We start from the raw sequence: 16,892 nt of genomic DNA, 5'->3' as shown, positions 1-16,892 counted from the left end.
TGTGACGGAAAGGAAAACTCCCCTCTCTGGAAGATACGTGTCATCAATGCTTTCCAAGAAGAATACATTTATTTGCCTGTAGAACCACAATGATGAAATAATAACTTTGTTCAACAGGTCATTATTGCCAGACCGTGTTTTAAGATCAAATTGTCTTGTAACTCAGTCAGCGACCTCAGCTGGAACAGAGGCCGTGACATTCTTAAATGTGGTCGCAGCCACCGTTTCCATGGAAACTCCACCCAGTACACCAGTAAATGGCTCAAGGAAAGTGAATCAATCGACAGATTTAACCACACCTTAGAATAATCACAACCAGAGAATAGAAACATCCACGGATAAAATTGTTGTTGTTTTTTTATTTTTTTGCAATATGTCAATAAAATTACCAAAATAATTCTCATCAGATTATAACTGTATTTAATATTACATCTTCGATTCATATAACATAGCTTTTTTTTCTTTGATGTGGAGCACTAATACTTTTTTGTAATCCAATGTGAATAAAAATCAATTAACTTTTAATGCCTGACTTTACTTATTAAGTTTCTGTTAAACCGGAATGTTGTGAAATGACACCAGCATAGGTAACTTCAAAACTTGAAAATGAAAATAACAGCCCGAAGTGTAAACTAAAGTCCCTTTTGCTTTAATGACAGTCTTTTTGAGTTCAGAAATGACTGCTGATGCAAGGCAAAATTCGACTTCTACCCCACAGATTTTCAATTGGATATACCGGTAAGTTTGGATTCTGGCTGATGAAGCCAAATTCCACTTTAGCTTCCCCTTGAAGGTTTCCTGGGCCAAAATGACTGTTATTTGAAACTCACGACTAAAACATTAAATCGCTGTGCTGTAATTTCTCCATCCACTTCAAACATCTTTCGACAAATCAAATATGGTTGACTGCCAAGTCCGCGGAAAGTGGCGGAGATGGACAGGCGGATGAGATGCTCCCACATCTTGTTTCCTGTCATCTGTGCTGAGGCCTGCAAAGCAACTAACTACTTCCACCACATGTGCTCTGTGGCCTGTTAGCCTCCACACCCACTTTGCTCAAACATCATCACACACACACACACACACGCACGCAAATAAGCACGCACGCATTCAAAAAAATATGTTATGCTCAAGTCACGCTATTTCCCTTTGTAAAAAAAAATAAAAATCAAAGCAAAAAAAAAAAAAAAGAACAAGTGTTTTGTTGAACATTTATTTACGTCAGTGTAAAATGTACATCTACATAGAAATATACAGTACAGTACAAATATAAAGTTATCGAATGTCGAGAACCATAACACATCTCCACCAACAGCAAAAGCAGAAAACATGACTGTCCTTGGGGGCGAAAGTACAGCACTACAGTGTACCCCATCTATACACGCAGCACAGAGGTAGATTTTCCCTTAGTTTTCATGTTTAAAGGCAGAAGGGAAAACAAAAGCAAACTCTATCTGGTCACTTCATCATCGGTGTAACACGATGGCACAGATTAGGGAGAAATTACTTTAAAAAAAAATTATCTCAGGGAGCGGCCATTTTGTTTTGTACTGCCACTTTCTGTCAACTAAAAATGACATCACAGTGCCAAAGGGCTCAAGTACCAAACGTCAAGGCTCACCTGTTTTCTGCATTTGGTCATGTGACCTACGTAAATTGAGCCCTTAAGCATTGTGATGTCACTTTCATTTAAAAAAGCAAGTGGCAGTACAAGACAAAATGGCCGCCCTCTGAGATGGATAAAAACGGGTGGATTTTTCCACTTAATTCATACTCTACAAATTCAATGTGGTTTACATTCAATTTGGTTTACTTTTTTTTTTTAATGAATACCATGTTTAGACTAGCGGTGGCACATAGAACATGTTATTGTAAATACAATTGTTGGCTTGAGTTCCTCCCTTAAATCACACATCCCACAACACAAGCTAATCACATAGGAGAATCTTTTTGGAGTGTTTCGAGTATCTGAGCTTTGCTGACGCTGATCACAAGAGATAGAAAATGCTGAAATCTCGCCTTGTTCGTATGTATTCAATCCACATCACAGACCCTTTTGACTGAATCAAATCTTGTATGGAGATATGCACATAATGTATGTTAAATGGTGTGATCAAGACCGATTTCAATTCACCCCTGCCGACACGCTTCATATCTCATATTTTTCCAGCACTATGTCATTTCCCTCCAAATTAGGGCTGATTTTGGCATTGTGTGTTGCATCTGCTACCTCTGAATGCATAGACACATTTGATCGGCTAACGCAGATCGACATGATAGTGATCAATGTTTTTTTTTTAAGGGTAAAATAGAGGCGTCAAGCTTAGTTTCAATTCATTGCATTCAATACATTGCACTTTCCCTTTGTGTGATTCATGGTATAGTATGGAGTCCCAGGCACAACATGTTGAAAATGCATTTTGGTCACAAGACAGATACAACGTGTGCACAAAATACTTAACTGTGGCCACAAAAAAGGTATAACATGCAGACAAAATACACGTTTTCTTGTCTTAATATTATTCCCATACACAATGTGGATGTCCTGGCACTACGCAATGTCCTTAAAGAGCCTTTACTTGTGTTCTCTCAACAGTTTCTTGTTGTCTTACATTTAGGCACTTATTTAAATATGCTTGATATAATAATAAAAGTCAATCATACCATCCCTATCCATTATATAAGCTTTACCCAGAGCCTCGATGTCTTTGAAAGTGCACATGATTTGCTTCCCCAACTGTCAAGGAATCTTTGGAATATTGTGTATGCTGTGCGTACATCATCCCTTCTTCATGACCACAAATTACATTTAGTGTGCATCTAACGCCTAGGTTCTGATCACAAAATAATACTTAATGGCTACACAAGAATGATATGTGAACTTTATATTGAAATTACGGTCACCACAAAAACAAAAACCAAAAAATCCCGACATCTCTTCTTAGGAACACAGTATAGCTCCATTCATCTGCAGCGTTAACTATGGGGAATAATTCTATTTTTTATTAGGTGCATACAGAAAATAAAAAAAGTTGTGTTTTGAGAATAAAATCAAAGTGTTGCTTGAGTTGAGAAGTTATATTACCACAGTGGTCAATTCGATGTATAAAAAAATTTTTTTTTGATTTAAATGTTAAATTAAAGTTATTTACTTGCATTGCTGAACAGAAAAATCTGGTTTTAGTTTTTGAATGTTATGCTCGATTTTGGGTGCATTAAGTGGAATCAATATCCCTGTCTGATTCTGATGGCAAATAATTCAGAACTCACTACAATTGAAAAAGTCTGCATTAAAGCACTTCATGATGCTGGATGGTCTCTTCTCATTTTTTTATGACTGGTGGTGTAATACATGTTCAACATTCTCTGACCACATTCTCATAGTCCATCCATTATCTGAACCACTTTATCCTCACGAGGGTCGCGGGCGTGCTGGAGCCTATCCCAGCTGTCATCGGGCAGAAGGCGGGGTACACCCTGAACCGGTTGCCAAACAAGCGCAGCACATTCTCACAGTATTAATTCCGTTGCAATTGGCATGGGATTTTTCCTCATCTGTTTTCATTACAAGCGACACAAGAGGCAAAAAAAAAAATGGCACGTCCTGGACTATTTCTTGCTGTTAATAATGCTACACATTTGAATCCCATAGGAGGTTGCGTTTTATTGTTTTTATTGAATAGAAAATAAAAAGTTCTACACCAATTTGCATTCCAGAACTCACCTATGGTCATGACTTTGGAACAGTGAGTGAAAAAAAAAATACCATCCTGGATACGAACAACCAACACAAGTTCCTTCTACAATGCTACGTTGACTCCCTAGTGCCTCGCAAGAGGAAAAAGTCATCATTAAGAGACGGGATTGGCCGAGAGCTAGCTTATTTGGACAACTTTGTTCCTTTTCAATAAAGTCTTCAGCTGTGGAAACGAATAGGGATCAATGGGAGACGTCCAGATCCAGATGGAGTGGATGAGAAAGTGCTGCCTGGGAAAGTTGAGTGTGAGGGTGAGCGCGAGGCCAAATGGGGCACGAGTTCACATGGAAACATACAAATGTGATAGAGCCTTTTTCCATGTGTGCTTGGTCAAGGCACGAAGTGGGAGGGGCTTCTCGCGGCGCGGGATCAGTTATGGCATGTGTCCTTCAGTAATCCCGGCACGGCTTGTGTGGAGTTGAGGTGCCCCGCGCAGAAACCTTGGCAGGAACTAAGTCGTCGCAAAAGACTCATTTGGGGGTGAATATTTGTGTTTCTCAGAGTCCTGGAGTTTTTTTTTGGGGGGGGGGCGGGAGAACTCCTCTCCTATGCTGCGTAGTCCACTTAGATACCATCGGGCTCCTCGCAGACTCAAGTTCCACTCTCCCGTTGCATTAAAAAGCCCCCCCAACGCATTGCTGCGGTGTCACAGGACGAGGGAGTGACGCTGTCCGCTGACGTGGGTGTGCTGCTCTTTCGGCCCGCGTATCGGGTTGCCGTCTTCAAGCCCCGCTCCTGCGCTCTCGGAGAGTCACCTGTCCCGGGGTCGGGAGGAATGCCGCGACTGACGCGGTTGGGTGACGCCAGCAGTGACTCCGGTGGCGCTTCTGCTTAGCGAGCGACGTTTGCCAGTGTGTGTAAATATGCACGCGGTGCGCCATGCAAATGTGGTGAGTCTCCTTGGAGGTTGTTTTGACACCGGATACCTGCCTCCCGATAAGAAAAGAGCAGATCCCTCCTTGCCAATCCAAAATGGTCCAGACTCCACAGATCCAGAGTGTCTGTATCTGTATCAGTCATACCCAAAGATGGGAGAAGAGAGGGACTACCGCACGTGCAGCAGGTGGAGTGCCAGTTTCTTCAGTCAACTCGCTAACCTCTGCTTTTGAAGTTCCACCAACGCTCCCCCCCCCCCACCCCCTCGCTCCTCGCACACGCTTTACAGTGGACACTGCTCCGAGGTGAATGAGCCTCCTTCTTTCTTTTTTCTCCTCTTCTTCTTGTGGACGGTCCAGCAGGCAGTGGCCATCAGCAGGAGCAACAGCCCCGTGACCAGCAGCACGAGAGACACCACCTTGGTCTGGGGCAGGTCGTTGTAGGCGTAGGTAACCCCCGTCCCGGCCACGCCAATCACCAACGAGATGATTCCGAAGGGGAAGATGCAGCGGTACCAAGACTTCTCCATGCCCCCCGTGGCCTGGGACAGACGCTCCAAGGAGGAGAGCACCTCGGGGACTTTGGAGCCTCCGGCTTCCAGGGACTGGCTCTCTGGCGGTTGGCACCTAAGTGGCCCTGTGCTGCAGCCCATCCTCGCTGCAGGGGCAGGTGAATTATCGCTTGAACCCCTTTGTGGAGTCAATCAGATATACGGAGTCCAAACAGAGCGACAAGGTCTCTGCAGGAGACGCTTTCTGATAAAAATTGGTCCTAAAACAACACTACACTCTCCTCCTCTTCCCTTTGTCACTGCCTCTCCTCACTGTGGCTTCTCGAGCTCTGAGGCAGCACATTGTGCACTGGAACTGAACGCAGCGGCGAGGCACATATAAAGAAGCGGGGAGGAGAAGGAGGAGCTCAGGGGAAGTCCGAGTACTCCCATTGGTGTTCTTTTGTGTGACATCGCGCCACCCTGAATCAGGGAGGAGCGGGGTTGTAATGAAGACCAGAAAAGAGGAGAGTTAACAGTTCCCCGTTTTTTTTCCTGCATCACCCCATTAATACCTCACAATTCTAGTAGAGCCAATGTTATTTTGTAGAAAAACAAAAGCCAGAAGCCAACTGCGGCATGAGGGAGAATCCCTCCTTTGGCGTAAATTTAACATGCACTGCGCCACTCTGCAATAAAAAAGGTGTGTCATCACCACCACATGACTATTCACTACTGGTGCACCACAGGGGGTTTACATGTGGACACCTTTTTTTTAATGAGAAAGCCGATAAGAAGAGACTTGTTAAAACACCAAGCAGACGTCTTCACCTTCTTCACATGCACAAACAGTGCTTACCATTCCCGCACATGTCAAAACGAGACTGCCCCCACTCCATTCCCACCTACCCACATAAACAGCAGTGATGCCAGATCTTGTTGAAGGAATGGCAAGTGTAGTACTTTTCCATTAAAAAAAAAAAAAAAAAATCAACCTTCCACTCTGTGCACCCTTGCGACTTGTCTTGCGTCTCTCTCTCTCTCTATGATGTCACCGGCAAGCTACGCTCCCTCCGTTTGTCTGGTTGATGTGTGTTTGTTGGAGAAGACGCATAAACAACAATATGCAAGTCTGATGTATTGTTGCTACAACTATGTGGCAATGACAGCCAGACGCTTAATTAGGTACAGCCACAGTGTAATAATATCCACTCATACACTTCATTTCTATCGTGGTTATCCTCATTCTAGTCGCGGGTGACCTGGAGCATGTGCCTGTGCCAGACCTGGAGCCTGCGCCTGTGCCTACGCTCTGGACTGGTTGACAGTCAATAGCAGACTGCCACATATAGACAAACAACATTTTAAACTCACTTCCGGTCTCTTTGGAATATAGGAGGAATACCCGAAGAAAAGACATGCAAGTGCCACAAATGAAGGCCAAGATTCGAACTCCCATCCTCAGAACCTGAAGTCTTTTCATACAGTGTTCCTTAGAGGTGGTGCTTAGGTACCAGATATCGTAGCCGGTGAGTAGATCATCTTTAACGACTGAAAATGCGACCAAAATGAATTAAGGATTAAAAATTGCAGGAAGTAGGTATGACTTTGGCTGTCTCGTCGTGATTCGATTCAAAAGGACGCCAGCTCCTCAAGGCCCACATTACGAGATAATTGGATACCTAATATTCTCATATGTAAGCCAACCACGTTTCCATTAGTGTAAGATCCCCTAAGATACAGTTCACTCTTTTCCCGTTCGAGACAGTTTCCCTTCTGCGAAAGGAGAACGCCTGGCTCAGGAGAATGCTGGAAATAATAATAATAATAATAATACATTTTATTTATAAGCGCCTTTCAAGACACCCAAGGACACTTTACAATAACAACGAAATGGAAATAAAGAACACAGCACGCCCAAACGCAGTCGATCAGACGAACACAGTGACTAAGCTGCCGATGCTGTTGCTCCAAAGGAGAACTCGAGAGGAGAAGAAGAGAAACAAAGCAGGGGACGGGAGGAGAGGAATGTTTTTGTGAGCACTCGAGGAGAAAACAACATGCTCAAGAGCACGCAGAGATTCCTGGGGGAGCTTTTGAGTTTCTGTGGAATTTCTTTTTAGCCTCTGTTAAGTGGGAAATGGGGGGTTCCACCCCTCACACGCACACACACACCATCCCTGTCTTAAGAGTGACAAGTTGTTCAGAATATGCATTGGGAAATCCCCAAAAAGAGAAAGACGAAATTATTTGATTTTTGCGGATGCGCAGAGCTTCCCTCCCTCTTTTCTGCCCTCCTCACCTCATCAGCAACCATACAGGAAGGTTTCCTATTTCTCTCTCATTGCGCCGCCATCATGGAACTGTTATCGTTGTTAATACGGCTGTTGTTGTGCCCAGTGGTCTCTCACCCCCCCCCCCCCCCCCATCTGCTCAACCCCGCCTGTTTGAGGTTTCTTCAATATACACTGTGGAATGGTCAACAGTCAGTCGTATGGACGCATGTAGAAAAGCATTCGCGCTCACATTCACACCCTGTTGACCTAGTTGGACGAGCAGGGTGATTTTTTTCATTGGCCTTTACCACAGTTATGCTTAAACCCTTGGAACATTACCCCTGCAACCAGTGGCCATAGAACTGTCGATCGCTAAATTTTTGCCCTTGATGAGACGGGAAACAAAATGTCTTCCTCCTCTCTGGAAAATAAGGGTATAGGTATGAAAAGGAGAGAAACATGGCTCGCTGGCATGAGACGGATCGAACTGGTGGAAGTGGGAGAGCTGCGCTGGTGACAGCCAGAGTGCAAAGAGTGCACTCTGGTAGGAATGCATGATTAGTGCATTCAGGTCAGAGGAAGGCAGCGTCGCATAGGTGCCACGCCCATCGGGACCGGTGTGTTGGATACGGTCTGGTTGAGGATGCTTCATCGCACTACATGGCGGGCCCACCGGCGCACTGTAATATTAAAAAAAAAAAAAAAAAAATGCATGGTTGCTGTCTGTCACTTCTGATCCTGGAGGGGAGGTCTGGCTTTTTCTTTTTAACACTCAGTCAGACTGCTTCTTGAGTGCTTTTATTGATTAAAACTCACTTAGCAGAACATTTGAACTTCAGCTCATTTTCTCGCAACCCCCCCCCCTCCCCCCGCCCTCGAGGGGAAATGTTGGCATTTCCAGATCATAGCATACGGCCAAGCCGCTCCCCGTGTGTATCATCTCAGCCTTGGTGTGTTAAGCAGGCCTCAAACACCCACGTCCTGCTGCGTCAACTCGGAGCCACCTGTCGCCCCGTCTGGCAAGGCCGAGGCTATCCATACGTCATCTGCGGGTACGAGCCCTTAAAGCCTCCCCGAAGGCTTCCGACGTACTCCCCTCACCTCACAATTGCTGAGTTTCTCTGGATCACAGATGGTGAATTACTTTCAGGTTCGGGATTCTGCGCGTGCAATTGAGGTATTTTAGTGACATCTCTCAATTCCCTGAAGTACAATACATGGTCTGTTGCAATGGCTGGAAAAGTTTCAGCCGAACATTTTAAAAAAGAAATCTTTGATACTCGCTGTCTGAGTATTCACGACCAGAAGATGGTTATTTTCCCAGTTTAAAACTACAATGGCGCCAGGAAAATGAACACAACTCATGCAATTTTATGCGCATATATGTAACCGAACGCCTCATGGAAAAAGTAGTGGTTCACTTACCTGACTTTATTGCGTCGGTTCAGTTCCCACTTATTGCAAATGGTTCTCCGTAAGTGCCCTGGCATAGGCAATATAGGAAATGAATGGACGGACATTACAAATCATGACATTGAAAAGTGTCGAGGTTCTTGTATTTATTTATCTTTTTTATTTCAGATCTGCAATTGTCTTCTTTGCATCCCACACGATACAAGAAATGAAAAGTTCACAACTAATTCCTTAGGAAAACGTAATACTAAACAACCACTTGATGATTTGAAAAGAGGGGCAATCATTACTCAGGCTCGGGGTCCAGGACGATAACAGGGAAACGCTGACCTCCTTCACCCAGGAGGGAGTACAAGTCTCTCAGCACACCGCAGTTCGTAAATGAAGGGACGATGGAGGCCAGTTGAGGGGATAGAGCGTCAAGCAGAGCCTGTCAGATGCACGAGGCAACATCAGCTCATTGCAACGTTTATAAAAACGGATTATTGCGTGAAAGCGAAATAGCTTTTAAAATACTATTTTCCACCCAAATTCTCTATTTTCATTATTATGCCGCGTTTCGCAAACGACTGAATCCATTCAACTTCCGAATATTCACAAATTTTAGGAAGTTCAGGTTTGCATTTTTCACATTGCCCAATATTCCCACGTTTCTCACATTTTACAAACATACACAAACACACGCGCATACACACACGCACCCTTTATAAATAAGACATTCATCAAAATGTTCCTCACTTTATACTTTTCATCAAACTGTATAGCCAAGTCAGGACATTTTGTTAACTGGGCGTGCATGGACAATTATAAAAACGTCCCAATACTACTTCCAAAGGCAGATTTTCATTTGTGAAATTCCTACATTTTCAAATTAAAATCTCAAATCAACAGATATTTTCCATAATAATCCACTCATTCCATCAAACCATTCCAACTTCAAACGGTTTTCAAATCCCCCCATTTTCACAATTCAATTTCCAATTACATACAGAACTCCTCCTTCCACACGATTCAAACTAACTCCCAAATGGTCAGATTATTCAGGATATCTCGGAAACCACGGATCGCAATACCCAAAGTCCCAGATTTTTTTCTTCCACATTTTCCACAAAAATCCCAAATTTATGGAAACTCTTTTACAAACCCAACTTCATCATTTTTTCAGTCTCATTGTCAACTTCTCTTCCGTTGAAATCAGCTCTCCAACAAGTCAGATGGTATTGGCTCTTTACCACTCACGTGTAATTTCCAACGCAATTTCATTTTCGAGCAAATATGAATGTCCTTGTAATTGAGGGCAGTGTGCTACGCTCACCTGCTGGAGGTACATCTCCTGCTGCAGCAGAGCCACTCTCATCCTGGTTGCTTCCAGCTGCCGCAGCTCAGACTCTGAGCCGTAAGTGATAGTCGCGGGCAGACGGCGCTCGATCGCCTCACCTTCCGCTGGCCCGGCGGCGTAAAGGCAAACTCCCTCCGGCCTCCATCGATCCCAGGCTTCCCACTCTGATGAAAAAAAACGCAGCTATTTTTAGAGTGTGAGCAACCGTAACCCAAAAACGTTTGCTACCTCCACTTGAAATAGTTTGACGAACCACGGCGGCGCAAATGGCTTTCCAAGGGGACAGATCATGGAAATTTTACTTTTAATTACTTGTTTACAAAACTGCGTCTCCCGAGTACCTGACCACCCCATCAAGTATGAAATTGAAAAAAAAAAGAAGTAAATATTTTATTTGAAAATCAGATTAGGATTAGGGTATCTATTGCACAATAAAAAAATGTGACCATGTTGTTGGGTCCCTTTAAAAGGGAATTAGCAAAGAAATGGAAAATAAATTTAAAAAACACTTCTACCATGCTTTGCTTGCTCTGCAACATTCCGCAGCTCCATTGCTGTCATTTGCAGTCTCTCAGGCGTTAGACACACATTTTCTTTGATCCCTGCAGTGGAGTCAAAAATAATAATAATAATAATAATAATAATCATAATAATCTCAAATGGATCATGAAGGCAAAGGAAATGCGAGTTTTTCAATGGAAATGTGCTTTGGAGCCATCTTGGCTTGCAGTCATACAAAAATGGAGATGAGATGCAAGGCAGTGTAAATTTCTCAGACAGACAACTGTCATGATTCGGTTTGGGACCAACAGGTGGCACTGTAGGGCTCCCCCTGCAGCTGCACACCTGTTGGTCATTAGGTCATTAGTGCTTTAAAAGGACTCCCAGTCCCACCACTCATTGTCGGGTCATTGTTTGCTTGCAACTGTCATGTTTGTTTCTGTCATGGTTCTGTTCCTGTTAGTTTTTTGCCAGTCATGGTTTTGTTTTGCTACTTTGGATTAGTTTTGGTTGTTAGCACTTTGTTTGTTTTGGATTCAGTTTTCTCTGTTTTATTAAATATAATTCGTCAAGTTCACCCTGCTCCTCCCTCCTGCCTGCTTTTTGGGGTCCACCACCACCTTGCTACGTGACAGAAACAAACAGCAACAAACAAACAAACAATGACCCGACAATGAGTGGTCGGGTTGGGAGTCCTTTTAAAGCACTAATTACACATTACAGGTGTGCAGCTGCAGTGGGAGCCCTACAGTGCCACCTGTTGGTCCCAAACCGAATCATGACAGTAACATGACCGAAACAAACCTGACAGGAGCAAACAATGACCCGACACTGAGTGTTCGGGTTGGGAGTCCTTTTAAAGCCGATAATTATCTAACGACCAACAGGTGTGCAGCTGCAGGGAAAAGCCCCACAGTGCCACCTGTTGGTCACAAACTGAAACATGACAACAACCACTTCCTGCCAGCTCTCAGGCCTCTGCCAAGGTCAAAGTAAAAATAAAAATGCCTGGATGGAATTCAAAATATAAAGTTCTTCCTCTTCTCATGCTTTGCTCTTCTGTCAAGGTTAATTAAAAACGACCCAAAAGTTGCTTCTGATCTCTGTGGCAACATTTACAATTATTGGAGCCACAAGGGGACTGAATCCCTCCGCAAACACCTTCCCGTTTCCTCATGTTAGTGTCAGGCATCTTCAAAGGGTGAGTAGTTTTATTTTATTTTCACCCATCAATTTGTAGCCCGTTGAACAATTAAGAGTCTTTAATGAACCTAATATCAAATTTTTTTGGAGTGTGGGAGGAGGTTTCTATCAGTCAGTGAGGCAGACACCCAAACCACTCGTTCACTCTGCTGCCCTTCCATTTTTTTTTCCCAATGGCAAAATTTGTGTAAAATAATTTGGAAGTCAACCTGCACCACCCAACAGCTTGATTTGTTTCCCCCGATTACTTGGAATTCGTTGCTCTGAGGATTTTACCCGGTTCCGCGCCTTGCTCTGGGGTCTGTTGGTCCAGAAGGTCCATTGTCTGGCAACGCTGGGCGAGGTCATCAACCCGGTGAGTCAGTCTGCTAACCAGATGTCCGATCTGCTCCGGGCTTCCAGGTGGCCAGTCCTTGGGAAACTATAAACGTCGCATTGAGAAAAGCACACACAACATGCTAAGTATTCATATTTCTCAAGCAAATGCAGTGTTTCAATCCATTTCACTCTGCGGGCCAGAGTATGGAATGAGATTATGATTCCCAACACAGGCCCTACTCTCTAATCACCAAATGGGAGCGGGATTTTTAATTAACCCATCAGCCAAATGAATAAAATCCTTTTGGAGTACTACTTAGGCGTGACGCTAATTACATACATGATTGCTATTGCAAAATGACAACGTACCGGATCAATGTGAGCTGAACACCCCCCCCCCCCCAACAACCCCAAAACATATATTAAGGACTTTCTGTCCATCTGTGCTGCTTTTTTATTTATTTATTTTTTAGGAATGCGCACAATACTTCATACTCATAGAATACTTGGTTGTTCACTACTTTTGAAGATACATTGCACGTGTGATATACTGAGGGCAACTTTATAGGAAATTTCACTACATATTCAAGTGGCAATATAAAATGGTGAATCCACTATACAGGCTGTGATTCCAAACATAGCCGAAAGTCTTTGATGAACCTGACATGCATGTATTTGGAATGTGGGAGGAAGTCCCCGGAGAAAACCTACGCGAACAAGGGGTGAACATGCAAAGTTCACGCACATCTCGACTGTGAGGCGGACGTGCAAACCACTAGTCTAGTGCTGCATAGCAAACTGAAATTTAGATAGAAAAGGCTTGTTAATGTGTTTTTATTTTTGCTTTTAAATTAAATGGAATATGGTGATTTTTCGAATTAAACTCAATTTAGCTTTTTTAAACTTTTTTTTTCTCATGGATTTCAGCACCTCAACACTACATATTCTCCAATTTCCGTCGTCCTCCATGAAAGCGGAATGATAAGACATTTGCAGACAATCTGCTTGCAAATAAGATAAGATAAGAAAACCTTTATTAGTCTCGCAATGGAGAAATTCCCAATTCACAGCAGATCCAGAAACATTACTGCTTATCTTCTGACACGTTAATAAATGCATGAATCATAACCAATTAATGTTTCTGCATTTGGTGCACTATACATTTTAAATAATGTCCATTTTTTTCAAGGGATGAAAATATTTTATAATCCAAATCATTGATTAACACAAAAACAACATATGAAATCGATTAATTGGAGCCATTATATATTGACATAGTCATTGTCAGGATTTTTCTCAACAATCAAAGGGTCTTGTAAAAAATAATACAAATAAAAAAATAAACCTTTGCAAATGGACAAAAATAGAACCTAGAACTTTTACTCAGAAGAAGTGTCCTCTGAGTAAAAGTGTGACACACACAGCAGGGGGGAAAATGTGCGCGGAACTTTTCCAAGAGCTATTTGACAGACGTCATGAGAAAAGAGGAAGGATATACCGTTGCTCTCATTCTCTCCATGAAGCGACTCCTCCCGGGCGCAGGTTTCCTTTGAGCGGCCAGCACTTTGTCCCACATTCTGTCGAGGAAGGAAACGGTGAAATAAGAAAGCGAAAAACGAGCTGTACCAGAGTCGAACACATAAAGAGAGATTTTGCCCACCTGTTTTGTTTGAGCCTCAGACAGATCCACCGTTCCTTCTGCTCGTTCTCCGCGCTGGCAGGAGAGAAACAAACTTGAGGAAAATAAACGCACATGGGAACGCTACCTTATAATTTTGCTGTGCTTTATCTCTGGACGCTATTGGATTAAAACTCCATAGTCTCCATTTTGCTGTCATGGGCATGTTCTCACTTAATGGCAGATTTTCACATCACGTAAAACGCATTACATTTACAGTGCTGTGAAATGGTGTCTAAAGAAATTAAATTGGCATTTAGAAAGTGCATTTTGTATTTCCGTGGGTTGTATCTGAGCGATATTAAAATTGGTTTGATGAGCTGAAATGTTTGTGCGTTGTAAATATGCAAAGAACACAGAAATCAGGAAGGGGGAAAATACTTTTTCACGGCAGTGCAGGTCGACTGTACCTTCTTGGTTGAGGCAGACTGTGATCTCCCGTGCCTCCTTTGTCATGTGACGCTGTTGCAGCTGAAACTTTGAGCTCACCACTCGGCGTGATGCTTCCATCGGTGATGCTAACTGGGGGAGTCTGCTGGACACTTTTTACAGCCTGATGCATCGTCTTCGAATGGGTCTTAAGCACATTTTTACAAACGGCGCTTTTATGCTTTCCGGGACCGCAGGCGGTTGAGGATCTCGATGACGTCACAGGCTTTTTGGGCGCTTTTTTGTCACTGTTGGCAGACTTGAGGGTTGCTTTGCTGGCAGTTTGATTTCCTTTGAAGGCAAAAGAGGCTTTTATAGTCATCGCTTTGGTTAAGGTGGCGAGGTCCTTTTGAAAATGAATGGGTTCGTTTCCCTTGGGGTCTTTCCTGGAAAGCTTCGTGCCAGCGCGCACATGAAGGGCTTTTTCTAATGCTTCTTCAAGCAGTTTCATTTCTTGTGTCTCCACTGAGGATGAAGGTGCAGTGTCTGAAAAGACACACACATTCTTTCACGATGTACTGTATACAGAGACACTATACATATTCAGTAGGTACACTTGCACAATCTAATTAGCTCAATATTTCCTCAAATAGTGGCCTCAGTCGGCCAACTAATTGCGATGTATTGTCCCCAGCTTTGTTCACTAAAATAAATGAGAACCTTAACTCAAATAAAAGACATTTTATTTTACCCTCAAGAAATCAAATGGCAGATGGTGCCACTATATGACTGAAATCGATATAAAGTAAAACCTATCGACCGACCAACCAACCGATTCCATTGATTAACATGTTGGATTTGGCATTACAACAGCATCATTGTATTTAATCTAGTATTTATATTTGTATTTATATCCTCTGGCCGTTCCTGCCGACTGCTGTCAGGCTATTGAATAGACGGTCCTGAAAACCTGGACTCACCCCCACTCACCCATTTTGAATATGGTTATATTTAAATTTTATATTTATATATTTTTTGTCTTCTACTTTCTCCCTTTCATAATTTTGCTGCTGTAAATAGGGAATTTCTCCATTGTGGGACAAATAAATTAAATAAATAAATGTTCTTATCTTAATGGACTGGGCTGGTCTGAAATAATGATGACAGATCATGATGGACTTCCGGGTCTGCTGCTGAATAATGGAAGTTCACTACCGCGCCCACCACTGGACAAGAGCCGTTGCAAATTAATTGGCCATGCCTGCTGTAGAATCACAAGTAAGTCACTGACCATCAAGAATGGATCTGTTAATAATTAAAAATGTATTTATTAATGTTATGTGTTTGTACAAATATTATTTCCTTTCGTTGCATCTAATATTCCAGCTAACTGACTCACAGATATTTAACACAACAGTTTTCAATTGCTTTGTACAGAAATACATTTTATTTATTTAGTTACCTATCAGACCATCCGTTGTTGGTTCTGGCTCTTCGGGAGCTGTCCTGTTGGGAAAAGACAGGATCATATGGAACCAAGCAATTTTAGCAAATACATTCAATAGAATCAAATTACACTGACACAAATTTAATTTCACTATACTACCGTACTTTCAATGCTTTTCTCAAACATTAAATTTTCATTAACACAGTGATACAATGAACTTAATGTGTGACAACATCAATAAAATCGGCCTGGCGACAGTTTGATGTAGATTGCAATGAAACAGAACAGTACGTCAAAGAAAAGGCACTGCTGGGATTCGAACCCAGGATCTCCTGTTTACTAGACAGGCGCTTTAACCAACTAAGCCACAGCGCCAGGTGCCATGTGATGCAATATTATTACGATTCAATCGTCATTGAGTCAACAAAATTTAGTAACCGAAAGGTCAAACGTGATGTAGTATACTTACAAACTTTGTAGTAGTTCTTTGTATAATTGAATGCGGCCGTTCACCCTCGCCTGTTCGTCTTTGCACGACTTGATTGCTGTCTCGACGGAGGAAAGCAGCGACATACTTCTTGGACTATTCTTCACTTTAAAGGAACATTAAAAGTAGGATTAGTCGACTGAAAGTGTCAGAGCATGTCGTCGTCAGTTGTATTCTCCTCAAAAAAAAAACAACTGAGCGCCAGCCGGCGAATTCGTGTGACGTATGCGGAAGCAAAGTCACAAAAGGTTAAAATCGGATTAGACTGTGTGAAGAACGACAATTCTTAAAACTCTTGTACCCCGTTTGAATAAATATGACTTTTATTCACATTAAAAACGACAGAAGACAACATTTTGACTTTGTTTCCTCTTGGTGTGCCAACTCTCGCGAGAAGTGCCACCACTTGCCCCAACGTGCAGTTGTTAACTCGGATCGATCATGTTCCTTAACTGTTTTAGTTCTCCTTGCATTGAATAGAAATGCTCCCAAAACCAAGTTACTGGAAATACAGCAGCTTGCTGGCCTCGTTGGAAAGAATGCCTCATCTCATTCATCATCTTACCCCCTCCGTGCCAACAATCAAAGCAGCCATCTGCCATACTAATGATGGGTATTAATATTCACATCTCCACAATATTATCTCGCTTCTTCGTCTGTCACATGTCCTCTACCATATGCATACAAGTGTTTATTTGTTCATCTTGTACGTATCCAAGTATGTATGTACAGTTCGTA

General features: G+C 42.7%; 2 protein-coding genes and 1 non-coding gene across 5 annotated transcripts; all 3 read right to left on the bottom strand.

Annotated features, from left to right (window-relative positions):
- Positions 1 to 1,199: 1,199 nt before the first annotated feature.
- LOC147192821 (transmembrane protein 100) lies at positions 1,200 to 7,518 on the bottom strand. The gene has a single exon (XM_086133805.1). It carries the CDS (start codon positions 5,283 to 5,285, stop codon positions 4,917 to 4,919), a length of 369 nt encoding a protein of 122 aa, XP_085989931.1. The 5' UTR covers positions 5,286 to 7,518; the 3' UTR covers positions 1,200 to 4,916.
- Positions 7,519 to 7,566: 48 nt separating this feature from the next.
- Positions 7,567 to 16,362, bottom strand: tedc2 (tubulin epsilon and delta complex 2). Of its 3 annotated transcripts, none has more exons than XM_086133923.1 (11): positions 16,137 to 16,362; positions 15,683 to 15,726; positions 14,262 to 14,766; positions 13,834 to 13,887; positions 13,672 to 13,750; positions 12,132 to 12,276; positions 10,667 to 10,753; positions 10,128 to 10,315; positions 9,103 to 9,242; positions 8,825 to 8,882; positions 7,567 to 8,079 (listed from the first exon to the last, which is right to left on the bottom strand). In XM_086133923.1, exons 1-10 carry the CDS (start codon positions 16,238 to 16,240, stop codon positions 8,855 to 8,857), a joined length of 1,374 nt encoding a protein of 457 aa, XP_085990049.1. In that variant the 5' UTR covers positions 16,241 to 16,362; the 3' UTR covers positions 7,567 to 8,079; positions 8,825 to 8,854. The 3 variants fall into 3 exon arrangements, with proteins under 3 accessions (XP_085990049.1, XP_085990051.1, XP_085990050.1); XM_086133924.1 differs by lacking the exon at positions 7,567 to 8,079 and adding an exon at positions 8,309 to 8,520; XM_086133925.1 differs by lacking the exon at positions 10,667 to 10,753.
- On the bottom strand, positions 15,969 to 16,042 carry trnat-agu (transfer RNA threonine (anticodon AGU)). The gene has a single exon. It is a non-coding gene; the product is annotated as a tRNA-Thr (tRNA).
- Positions 16,363 to 16,892: the final 530 nt, after the last annotated feature.

Source organism: Hippocampus guttulatus, chromosome 16, assembly GCF_054856545.1.
Source record: "Hippocampus guttulatus isolate MCC_2025c chromosome 16, RoL_Hgut_1.0, whole genome shotgun sequence".
NCBI lineage: Eukaryota > Metazoa > Chordata > Actinopteri > Syngnathiformes > Syngnathidae > Hippocampus > Hippocampus guttulatus.
The sequence above is the reverse complement of the archived record's forward strand: the minus strand, read 5'-3'. Positions and strand labels throughout refer to the sequence as shown.

Bases quoted from the DNA above. Each gene is read 5' to 3' on its own strand.
- LOC147192821 (XM_086133805.1), bottom strand. From the start codon at position 5,285: ATGGGCTGCAGCACAGGGCCACTTAGGTGCCAACCGCCAGAGAGCCAG.
- tedc2 (XM_086133923.1), bottom strand. From the start codon at position 16,240: ATGTCGCTGCTTTCCTCCGTCGAGACAGCAATCAAGTCGTGCAAAGAC. The intron at 15,727-16,136 runs GTAAGTATACTA...TTTTCCCAACAG, and splicing joins AAAGAACTACTACAAAGTTT to GACAGCTCCCGAAGAGCCAG. The intron at 13,888-14,261 runs GTACAGTCGACC...CTCTCCTGCCAG, and splicing joins AGTCTGCCTCAACCAAGAAG to CGCGGAGAACGAGCAGAAGG.